The 10304-nt window shown below is 56.9% G+C and overlaps 4 protein-coding genes across 4 annotated transcripts; 3 read left to right on the top strand and 1 right to left on the bottom strand.

Moving 5' to 3' along the window:
- Window positions 1-530: 530 nt before the first annotated feature.
- Window positions 531-3162, bottom strand: SDRG_12216 (TKL protein kinase; the record flags this gene model as incomplete). Its single annotated transcript, XM_008618279.1, has 11 exons — window positions 531-840; window positions 891-1285; window positions 1331-1745; window positions 1789-2102; window positions 2156-2242; window positions 2300-2362; window positions 2412-2471; window positions 2522-2584; window positions 2632-2697; window positions 2754-2819; window positions 2864-3162. 11 exons carry the CDS (start codon window positions 3160-3162, stop codon window positions 590-592), a joined length of 2079 nt encoding a protein of 692 aa, XP_008616501.1. The 3' UTR covers window positions 531-589.
- A 702-nt stretch (window positions 3163-3864) lies between these two features.
- Window positions 3865-6333, top strand: SDRG_12215 (TKL protein kinase; the record flags this gene model as incomplete). The annotated part of the gene is made up of 11 exons (XM_008618278.1): window positions 3865-4073; window positions 4129-4197; window positions 4250-4318; window positions 4363-4425; window positions 4477-4539; window positions 4591-4653; window positions 4695-4763; window positions 4811-5043; window positions 5093-5501; window positions 5552-5988; window positions 6046-6333. 11 exons carry the CDS (start codon window positions 3865-3867, stop codon window positions 6303-6305), a joined length of 1944 nt encoding a protein of 647 aa, XP_008616500.1. The 3' UTR covers window positions 6306-6333.
- Window positions 6334-6765: 432 nt separating this feature from the next.
- Window positions 6766-8223, top strand: SDRG_12214 (hypothetical protein; the record flags this gene model as incomplete). Its single annotated transcript, XM_008618277.1, has 9 exons — window positions 6766-7015; window positions 7068-7132; window positions 7184-7201; window positions 7263-7448; window positions 7497-7712; window positions 7754-7852; window positions 7908-7959; window positions 8007-8114; window positions 8162-8223. 9 exons carry the CDS (start codon window positions 6766-6768, stop codon window positions 8221-8223), a joined length of 1056 nt encoding a protein of 351 aa, XP_008616499.1.
- A 796-nt stretch (window positions 8224-9019) lies between these two features.
- On the top strand, window positions 9020-10304 carry SDRG_12213 (hypothetical protein). The gene is made up of 7 exons (XM_008618276.1): window positions 9020-9283; window positions 9342-9405; window positions 9459-9559; window positions 9605-9718; window positions 9779-9878; window positions 9933-10072; window positions 10128-10304. The coding sequence occupies exons 1-7, from the start codon at window positions 9053-9055 to the stop codon at window positions 10254-10256; spliced, it is 879 nt and encodes a 292-aa protein (XP_008616498.1). The 5' UTR covers window positions 9020-9052; the 3' UTR covers window positions 10257-10304.

The raw sequence follows: 10304 nt of genomic DNA, 5'->3' as shown, positions 1-10304 counted from the left end.
AGCCACGTGCGTCGACATACAACCTCTCTCGAGCTGGAGAAAGAGTCCCTGAAAATATCACAGCGATTGGAGAAGGTTGCAAAAGTTTGGATTTCGGATCGACAAGCCTCACGCCTGCCGCAGTGGTGCATGGCCAAAATGTAGAAAATGTTGGAGAATGCTGGGATTATTTTCAACGGCCCACTACAAGTCGCTAGTGATGGAGAGAGGTATAACGTGCTGATTTGCGGCATCGTTGGGCACTGGGTGATTTTTCAACGAATTGATTTGAATAAAATGGCTTTTTCGATACCACGCTCTATGCGCGGAGCCAGAACGCTGGGATCATTTCAGTGGCCAAGGACAAGTCTGTCTAGAATTATAAAGGCTCGAAGCGCCATGTATTGGCTCGCGTTGAATATCTAGATGATTTATGTTGGAATAAAACAGCAATTGTTGGCGAGTTTCAAAACAAATACTTGCAAGCCTTTGATAGCCACGTGCGTCGACATACAACCTCTCTCGAGCTAGAGAAAGCGTCCCTGAAGATAGCTCAAACGACAATCTAATGCTTTCTTACAAGTTAATTGATCAGAAGGCGACTTTTGCATTACGTGAGATGCGGCGCGATGTAAACGTCGACGAGCTCGGTCGCGGTGGGGCGATCGTTTGGGTCAAATTTGAGGCAGGCCATGGCCATGTTGTAGATCCAGTCGGGGCAGCTCGCCGAGAACGTCGGTTGGATCGAGCCTTCAAGGACGCGCGCCATGATGGCCGTGTCCACCAGCGGCAAGCCCGTCGTCGGGTTGATCTTGTCGTCGTATGGAATCGCGTGCGTGTCATACTCGGAGAGCAGCATTCCTGCAATAATATCAACTTAGTATCAATCCGACATCCCGACGCGGACGTACCGAACGAGTAAATGTCGGCGGCAACTGAATACCGACCATACATGAGCACCTCGGGCGCCATCCAGCGGAACGTCCCGACACCGGCGGTCATTGTCGCCTGCACATCGACGCGGGCAACGCCAAAGTCGGTGAGCTTTGTGCCCTTCTTTGAATCCAGAAGAACGTTGCGCGACTTGAGGTCGCGGTGAATGATCGTGTTCGCATGCAAGTACACCATGCCCTTGGCAAGCGCCCACAGACTCCGGGTCTTGGCCGCCCAGTTGAACTCGATGGGCGTATGGTGGAGGAGGAACTCGCGCAAGTCGCCTTGGTCCATGTATTCGAGAATGCACTTGAGGTCGGTCGGGCGCGTCCACGACGCACCAATCATGCGCACAATGTAGGGCGAGTCGAGCCTACAAGAGTCTTTTTGAATACCGGGGCGCAAAACAGGGCTGTACCGTTGCAACAGCTGGATCTCGTCGACGAACGCTTGCGTGTCATCGGCCGAGTCGCGGTGCACAAAGCGCTTGATCGCGACCGCGTCGCCGCGGTAGTAGCCAAACCAGACGTCCGCCGACGCGCCGGAGCCGAGAATACTCTTGAGCTGCAGCGACGAGTCGTCGAGCTTGATGGGCGCGAGCTCTTCGAGACTCCGCGAGTGAATTTCTTGCATGGCGGTCGACATGGGAGCGTCCGTGTTGGTGTGGAACGCAAACGTCGAGTCGAGTATTCCGCTCTCATGGCCGTTGTTGTCGTCCGGCGTCTTGGGCGTCGGCGTCGGCGACAAGGACCGACGGCGCTTCATGAGCGCAAAGGCGACAAAGCCAATCAGCGCGACACCACCGACCGACGCACCGACGGCCAGTCCAACGTCTATAATATAACATTGGTTCGACGGCAGAGAGCCAAAACGTACCAGAGCCGCTGGCGTCGGATGACGCAGTCGCCACGGCGGATACCGGCGGCAACGCGGCGACGGTCGCGGGCGTGACGCACACCGTGTAGACCTGGCGCGTCACCTCTTGGAACTGCGGCCATAGCGGCGTGAGGGCGCCACCGACCGCCGCGCACGCCGCGGGATCCGACACGATCGTCGTGTCGTCGACGGTCGATTTAAAGTCGTTGGCGTCGCGCGCGTCCGTGTTGTTGCGCGTGAGAGTAAAGTTGGCAATCGCAGCATACGACTCTTGGCTCAAGTGCAGTTTGGTCAAGTGACAGCCCGCGAGATCGCTACGTTCGATTGCATTTGTCAAGATGGTTCCTCGCTGAATAGGATTGCTTACAGGCGGCGCAGCGTCGACGAGAGCGTGACGTTGACAAATGTAGTGAGCGCACACGCGTCCTTGAATCCTTTTGGCACCCCGAGACGCCTACGACAGCGCGTCATGAGCCTCCAATGCTGTTGAAAATGCGATAAATCTGCGCACAAGTGGGCGAGTTTGGACCAATCCAAATCGACGAGCTGCGTCAGCGCCGGGGAAAAGACACTCCTACAACGACCATCAGTGGTGTGCCACGGGGTATATTGTCATCTCGTACACGTGCTGGAGGTTGTCCAGCTGCGGAGGCAATGCCGTAAAGTTGAGATCGAGCACGCGCCTTCACACGGTCGCCATGAGACATCAAACCACACGCGTCCAAGTCCTTACAAGTGCGTAATGGACGCCGGCAAGTTGGCAGGCCACTGCGTCCAGCCCGATTTTTCGATCCATCTACACATTCGAGTCTATCTCGCAGTCGAGACTGTACTAGAACGTACAGCTTTTTGAGCGCGATGGGCCACGTAAAGGTCGCTCCTGGCGGAAACGACGCATACTGCAACGTCCTACGCAGCGCACGCATGAGCCATCGTCAGTTGATAGAGACAGTATGTTGACGCACAGCTCGGCGAGCTCTTGGGGCAGCACCATCTTGGCGGTCGACACGAGCTCGCTGTGCCGCACGACCCTATGGCGAGATGAGATGCACCGCCTGGGATGACTGCTTCGTACAAGCGCATGTCGTTGGTGGCGCGGGCAGAGGCGCGAATGTCGCCGATGGCGGTCACGCGGTCGGCGCACGGCACGCGCGTGTTGGCACCCGACGATTCCCACGGGTTCGGGCAGTCGGACGAGAGCGACGCTTCGGTGACAGCGCAAGTGCTGTCGAGGAGGCAGTAGGACGACGCGCTGCTGCAGTACGGCGAACCAAAGGCAAAGATCTTGGTGGATGCAATCTCGCTATACGGACATGGGCTCTGCGCGACGGCAGCCGCGATGGCCGACGCAGCGATGGTGGCGAGAGCGAACATGATACCGACTGCGCATCGGTTGGGTGCACTTGCGACGGCGGTGGACGCTGGGTGGACTTCGAACTTCGGATTGTTACGTGCGCCAAGATGGCCATGCACACGTGCACTTTCGATGCTTTGCACAGCGCTGAGAGCTGAGGTGAGCGCCTATTTGTGCGCAGAAAGAGTGGGCGAAGCTGCCTACACGCTGACCTCTCTCTAGCGACGTCACGCAACTCCTTGAAGCAAGGCCGCGGTCGACACAGAATAGGATTGTTCCAGCACACTCCTGTGCACGCGCTCGGCGTCGATGACGCGTTCTTTCTCAAGTTATGGAATCTAGTTCATGCAGCTGATGCATTCAAGCGTGTACAGGAATGCATCGTATCGAGTATACCGTCGTCCTCCTAGAAGCTCTGCAAGCGTTGTGTGCTCCACTGTCCGCTAGCTGGCTGCATCGCCGATGGTACGGCGCCTCCGCGTATAGTACTATCGTGCGAGCGTAGTAGGATCGTCATGTTAGAAAGCTGCGTGGACAGCGCCTTGCTGGATCTAAGTCGCCACTTGCAAAGCACTTCAACGTCTCTCTTGACGGATCCTGAACCAGAGTTCGCACCCGCGGCCTGTCTATGCTTCGAACTTCGATCGCAGTGTTTTTTATTACAGCTTGGGATTTGTATGCAAAGAAACACGTTTCCAACACCAGGTGGCAGCACGCCACGCATGTCCCGAGACTACTCGATCGACACGATGGCCGTCACGTGCCCCGTGGCCGGCGCCGCTGTCTTGAACTTTGACCACGCGCGCTGCCCAATGTCGTACAGCTTGTGCACGATTGACGATGCGTCCGGCAAGGCCACCGAGGTCAAGGGCAGCACCGTGGCTGGCATCGACGCCATTGGCAACATCTCGACCGCGGGCATCGATGGCCTGTACGCCGCCTTGTCCACGCTGCCACCTCGGCTCATGCAACGACGCGACGTGTAGGTCGGTCACCGACTCGACGCTGCACGCCATGGAGTGCGCGATGTACCCGAATCAAATGCTCACGAGCTTGTACGTATTTAACGCCCAAGCGACCAAGCGATTATCGAGCTGTTTGTACTAGGCAGTTTACCCGCGTCAACTTTACGGCGTCCCAGAACGAGTGGGCCTGGCCGCGCATGCTGCAGACGCTGTACGCTCTCGCTTCGCGTCGTCGACTGATTGCGCTCCATGTAGGCAGTTGACGTCGACCAACTTGGTGCAGCTGCCAGGCAATCTGCCATCCACCATCACGACCCTGTAGGCTGACTTGATATCTCGATGCATATCTCATGGTGCTGCACAAACTAGAGCGGTCGTCGACTCACCATTGACGTCACTGCCATCCCATTTGCTACCAAGCCTCAATGACGTGTACATGACGGAGTGGTTTTGAAAGCGTGCCTGAAGTATATGCAATGCTAGGGGACTACGCAACACGCAGCTGCAGAGTCTTCAGGACCAGCCGTGGTCGGCCGTCACCCGCTTGTACGAACTCATCTCTTTGAGATGCGCTGACCATGCTGCAGGTCTCTGGAAGGCAACATGCAGCTCAGCTCGTGGTCGAACGTCACTCTCTCGTCCAACCTGCTTTTTCTGTGCGACCCACACCAAACATCGCTGGGCTCTTACAGTAGCGCTGTAGGTCGCTCAAAAATCTCCAGCTGCGATCGTTCAACATTGATGAAGCCACGTTTGCAGTCCTCAACGGCCTCACGAGCAATGGTCGCCTACTAGTGCTCGAGAAAACAGTCATTACACTCGACTCGGGCGCGTGCCAAGCCAGCGGCGGCGTCGTTTCTCCGCTCTGGACGTCTCGGGGCTCGTACTCGGCCTGCGTCCGCCGCCCAGCGATCCCAGAGACGCCTGCTACCGACGGTACGGGACTCCACTTGCGTATCCAATATCGACTTGTTTCGTTGTCTAGACCTTTCAACATCGGTGGTTGTCAGGCTTGTCATCGGTGGCATCCTGCTGTGTGTTGCCAGCGTCGTTGCGGTTGTGTGGATCGTGCGTCGCCGGCGTCGTCCACCGGCGCCACCGACGGTGACAGGATCGAGCCTTGCCGCCGATATGGCGCGTCCTCTCCAGTCCGATCGTGCACCGACGACAAAGCCCACGATGGCCGAGACCGATGGCTACCGAACGCTCGCGCTTCTCAACCGTCTGCGTCTGGACGCTTCAAGTCTTGTGCGCGGCCGGCTCCTTGGCGCCGGTGCCCACGCCCACGTCTACCATGGCATGTACAACGCAACGCCCGTCGCCATCAAGACACTTATGACCAACCGCAAGCACGAGATCGACCGCGTCATCGCCGAGATTGAGCTTCTGGCCACGTGCGTTGTGCTTCCTTTTCGCCAAGTCACGTCATCATGTGACGACATAGGCTCGATTCGCCCTACATTGTGGGTCTCGTGGGAGCCGCGTGGGCCGGCCGGCTCGCGAACCTCGAAATCGTGCTCGAGTACATGGACGGCGGCGACTTGTTTACGTACTTGCGCAGTCATGACGCGACGACATATTCGTGGAATGCCAAGCGGACGACGCTGCTTTGCGTGGTGCGAGGGCTTCTGTACCTGCACGAGCGCAGCGTCATTCACCGCGACGTCAAGGCGCGCAATGTGCTCTTGGACAACGAGAAGGGCACCAAGCTCACCGACTTTGGCGTCTCCCGGGTTGACACGTTGGCCACCATGACGATTGGCGTCTCCCGGGTTGACACGTTGGCCACCATGACGATTGGCGTCGGCACGTACCGGTGGATGGCGCCGGAAGTGCTCCAAGACAACCGGTACTCGGTCGCTGCCGATGTCTATTCGTTTGGTACGACGATATGATTGTTTTTGGTGATACAGTATGGACATGGTTTGTCCAACTTAGGTATTTTGCTCTCGGAAGTCGACACGCATGCCATTCCGTACATGGATATGATCCAACCCGAGACGGGGAATCCGTTGATGGACACGGCCATTTTGGCACAAGTCGTGCAGGGCCGACTTCGACCGACACTGTCGCCAACGTGCCCAACTGATATCGCCGCGCTCGCTTATCGCTGCTTGGCGTTCGACCCGATGGAGCGACCGACGGCGGCGGACGTGCTTGCGGCGCTGCATGCTGCGACGCTACCTTCTTCAGATTAAACCGCGCAAGGTCGGCATGCTTTTGTGTTTTGTATTGTTCTTGCAGAACTTGGAGATCTCAAGCATGTTTTGGCATCGACTGGATTTTTATCACACTGCATTTGGCTACACTACTTGATTTTACTATGCATTTTAAAACATAAGTACCTTTTTTCATTGGATAATTATTCAATTCTTTTCAACCAATCCCAGATCTTTCGACTCGCCCGGCGCACTCGCTTGCGTTCTCAGAGCGCGAGGTCGACCAAATCGCGTTCGGAAATGAATTCGCTGAAACTTGGCACAGCGATAGAGTACACTCTGGAGAGTTCGAAATGCTATGTGTTGTCGGCGTTCGAGACCTACAGCTTGCAAAATCGATGCAACTGTTAAATGTGGCATGTGCCACACTTTGCCACGTATGACCACATTTACGGCACGTGCCGCAACTCTTCGGTAATTTCGGCACTTGTATCCGGACATGCCGAATTTACCGTCCACGGTCCACATTTCGGAGATCATGGGCTCGCCGACGACTGCTGTGTGCACGCCCGCCGAGGTCCGGACGTCTTGCGCCGCCGTCACGGCTGCCGCCAAGCACGTCAAGGTCCTCGACGAGAAGATCGCCACGTTTGCCTCGACGATCGACATGGCGCAGTTCGCCGAGCTCTCGGGGGCCGTGCGCTACCCGCTGTCCTTCAAGTCCATCTCGGACGAGCTCAACTTTATGGGTACGCCAGCCCCATATGAGGCGCTAGCACCACTTCATGGAGACATGGCTAGGCCTCGTCAACGTCCTCAACTTTGGCAGCGGCTACCGCAAGCCTCTGCACGACATTACGACTCGCGTACGTGCGCCATGGTCTTGTTCGATGGCTGACCATGCTGCATGCTTCTAGGGTGCCCACGAGACGATGGTAGAAACCTTCTCCATAGACGACGATGGCAGCATGTGCTAACGAGCCAGGATATATGTAGACGTTTGGCGCGATCGGGCTCTTCATCTCGGAGCCGCGCCTCGACGCCAAGTTCCTCCGCGGCCTCTCGCTCGAGAGCGTGGCCTCGTACTTTTCGCTGCCGACCGAGCGTGACGAACAGCTCTCGCCGGGCATCTACATCGCCAAGCCGGGTCCGCTCAAGCCGTTGGCCGAGAGCATCCGCAAGGTACAATCACATTGCTACCATGCCTTACGATCGCCTCGTCGCGCGTAGGTCTTGAACGACACAGGTCGCATCCTTCTCGAGCTCGGATTCGCCGACTTTGGTGCATTTCTGCTCGCGCATTTGCAAAAGGGTAGCTCGGCGTCGCAGCTCGTTGAGCTGCTAGCGACGACGTTCCCAGCCTTCCACGACGTGAGCCCTGACGGCAGCGTCGTCGTGCTCAAGAAGGCCCAGTGCTTTGTCGCAAGCCTCTACCGCCGCTTTCAAGTACATTCTCTTTTGCCGACCGACGCGAGATGGGCTTGTAGGAAGAAGATCCGATGTTTCGCTTTGAGGACATTGCGAGCTTGACCGCGTTCAGCGACAATGTGCTGCCGTGTGTGCTGCATGCCATGGGCATCCTCGAGGTACGACCATGACAATGCGGTGAGCGAGAGTGATGCTATGTATCGCATCGGCTAGTACTCGCCGGAGCTCGATGACATGATTGAAAAGGGCACGCTGCTGCCCCACGGTATGTCTGGCGATGCAATAAGACACTATGAACTGAGTGTGAACTAGGTGGCGTTGAGACTGAGCTCCGTGCGGCCGCGGTTGTTGCCTGCGAGAAGATTGTGGCGGCGACCGGCCTCGAAATGATTGCGCTCGACTCGTTCCTCTGGCGTCTTGGTACGATACGTGCTCTCTGGATGAACGAAACGACGATCATCTCGTAGGCAAGGAGCCGGCGTACCGCATCAAGCCGCGCCATGCGACCCAAGACACAGTCTACTACTAACGAGATGTCTCGCCTCGACTCGACAATAGGTTTTCAAATTCTGTTTCTTTGGCTCGTAAGACGGTCTCAAGAAGGCTCTCGAAGTGCGTCAAGACCAAGATGGTGTCGTTGGTGCGTGTTGGTCGTGGGCGCCACTGTGTGGCCACCGGTAGCGTCCATCTCAGCAGAGTCATCGCGTAGTACGACCCATGGAGGAAGCACAAAATGGGACGCGACGGAGTGTGAACCTCCAGCGCAGCCACGCCACACGTGCTCGATCGCTGAGGTCACACGAATTCGCACATGCCATCGGCTTTCGGGTCGGTTGCCGGTGCGCTACACCCGAAGAAACGACACAGAGATTGAAGCAGCACTAAGTTACGAAGGAAGTTGAGCGTGAGCAGGAAGTTGAGCGTGAGCAGAACCGGAGAATGGTGTCGACAGTAACTATGAATCGACACGATATAAGAATACGATCTGAGTGTACAAATTTGTCATTCCATGCGAAGAGCTGTGGTCGTCGAACTCGAGGATTTCTTCTGGCGTCGCGCCGGCGCCACAAGAATGCACCTTGAAGTTCTTTTGACCTAAATACTGTTTAAATACACTATATCACGAACGACGGCTCGCATCGGCGCGCGGATGGATTATTAACGGGCAAGTCCAGCACCTGCGTTAGTAGCTGTGGTGCACATGCGCTCTGATGACCATCCACTCGGATTCTGGTGCGTCCCGACAGACAACGCGTGCACGCCGCTACCGTTCTGATATATCACTATATATGTTTTTACACTATTTGACGTGAAAGATCCGTGTCATCGTGGAGCCAGCGACTCGACAAATCACCAGCATGGCCGACCGTGGCCAGCTCCAGCATGCGCGGACCATCTTGATCAAGGTCGGTACCGAGGTCGTCAACTCGCCCGACGGGCTCCTCGCGCTCGGCAAGATGGGCTCGATCGTCGAGCAGATCGCGCGACTCCACATGCAGGGCAAGCACATCATCCTCGTTTCGAGCGGCGCCGTCGCCATCGGCAAGATGGTGCTGCGCCGCCAGCACATGCTCTCGGGGTCCATGCAGGTGACGCCACTATGGCTATCACGAGCGTCTTGGGCTCATCTTTCTTTGTCTGGTGTAGGCGCACCTCAAGGGCCGCCTCGGTACCGCCGCCGCCCTCAACCCCAAGGCCTGCGCCGCCGCCGGTACAACGTTCTCGCTGGCGCGTAGGGCTTGTCGACGACGCTGCGATATATAGGCCAGAGCGGAATGCAGTCGCTTTACGAAGTGCTCTTCTCGCAGTACCATCTCGCTTGCTCGCAGATTCTGACGTCCGACACGGACTTCCGCGTGCCCCAGGTACGCCATCGTTCTTGCATGGGGCCGGTTGCTCATGCACTGTAGATTCGAGCCAATGTCAAGGACACCATTCTCGCGCTGCTCAAAGTGGGCATCATCCCCGTCGTCAACGAGAATGACGTTGTCTCGCAGCGCCAAGTGCCACTCACCGACGCCGACGTACTACCTACCTCCTATATCTATATTGGCGTGGAAACGATGTACAATATTGTCTTATAGGAGCGGATCGCATGGGACAACGACTCGCTCGCGTCCCTCGTCGCGCAGGAAGTCGGCGTCGACTGCATGATTGTCCTCACCGACACGGTCGGCCTTTACGGTACGTTCTTTGAATGGTATTTCTCAAATGCAATCTCAATCTCAACTGGTGCAGACCCGTCGACCAAGGCGCTCGTGCACGAGTATGCGTCCAAGCAGCCGTGGATGTTTGCGCCGAGCTCGCGCGTCGGACCGCTCGGACAGCAAGACAAGGTCCTCGCATGCGTCACGGCCGTCAACTCGGGCCTGGTCCAGGTAGCCTTTTTTCTACTATTTCTAGGCGAAATTCAAAGATTGGGTTTTGGTGTAGGCTGCAGTCCTGGCGCCAGCAGCGCCCGGCAGCATCGTGGATGTCGTTGACGGCAAGACGATCGGTACGCTCTTCAGCACGTCGCCCGGCGCGCTCCTCGAGCTGGACATGGGTTTGAGCAAGCTGTAGCTACTCTTTGTCTTTGACACAGCTCTCACGTGCGACTTTGAAAGACAT

This window comes from Saprolegnia diclina, assembly GCF_000281045.1.
Source record: "Saprolegnia diclina VS20 unplaced genomic scaffold supercont1.47, whole genome shotgun sequence".
Taxonomy (NCBI): Eukaryota; Oomycota; class Saprolegniomycetes; order Saprolegniales; family Saprolegniaceae; genus Saprolegnia; species Saprolegnia diclina.
The sequence above is the reverse complement of the archived record's forward strand: the minus strand, read 5'-3'. Positions and strand labels throughout refer to the sequence as shown.

Coding starts and splice junctions, on each gene's coding strand:
- SDRG_12213 (XM_008618276.1), top strand. CDS start 9,053: ATGGCCGACCGTGGCCAGCTCCAGCATGCGCGGACCATCTTGATCAAG. Junction 9,284..9,341: donor TGCTCTCGGGGTCCATGCAG/GTGACGCCACTA, acceptor TGTCTGGTGTAG/GCGCACCTCAAGGGCCGCCT. Junction 9,406..9,458: donor CAAGGCCTGCGCCGCCGCCG/GTACAACGTTCT, acceptor TGCGATATATAG/GCCAGAGCGGAATGCAGTCG.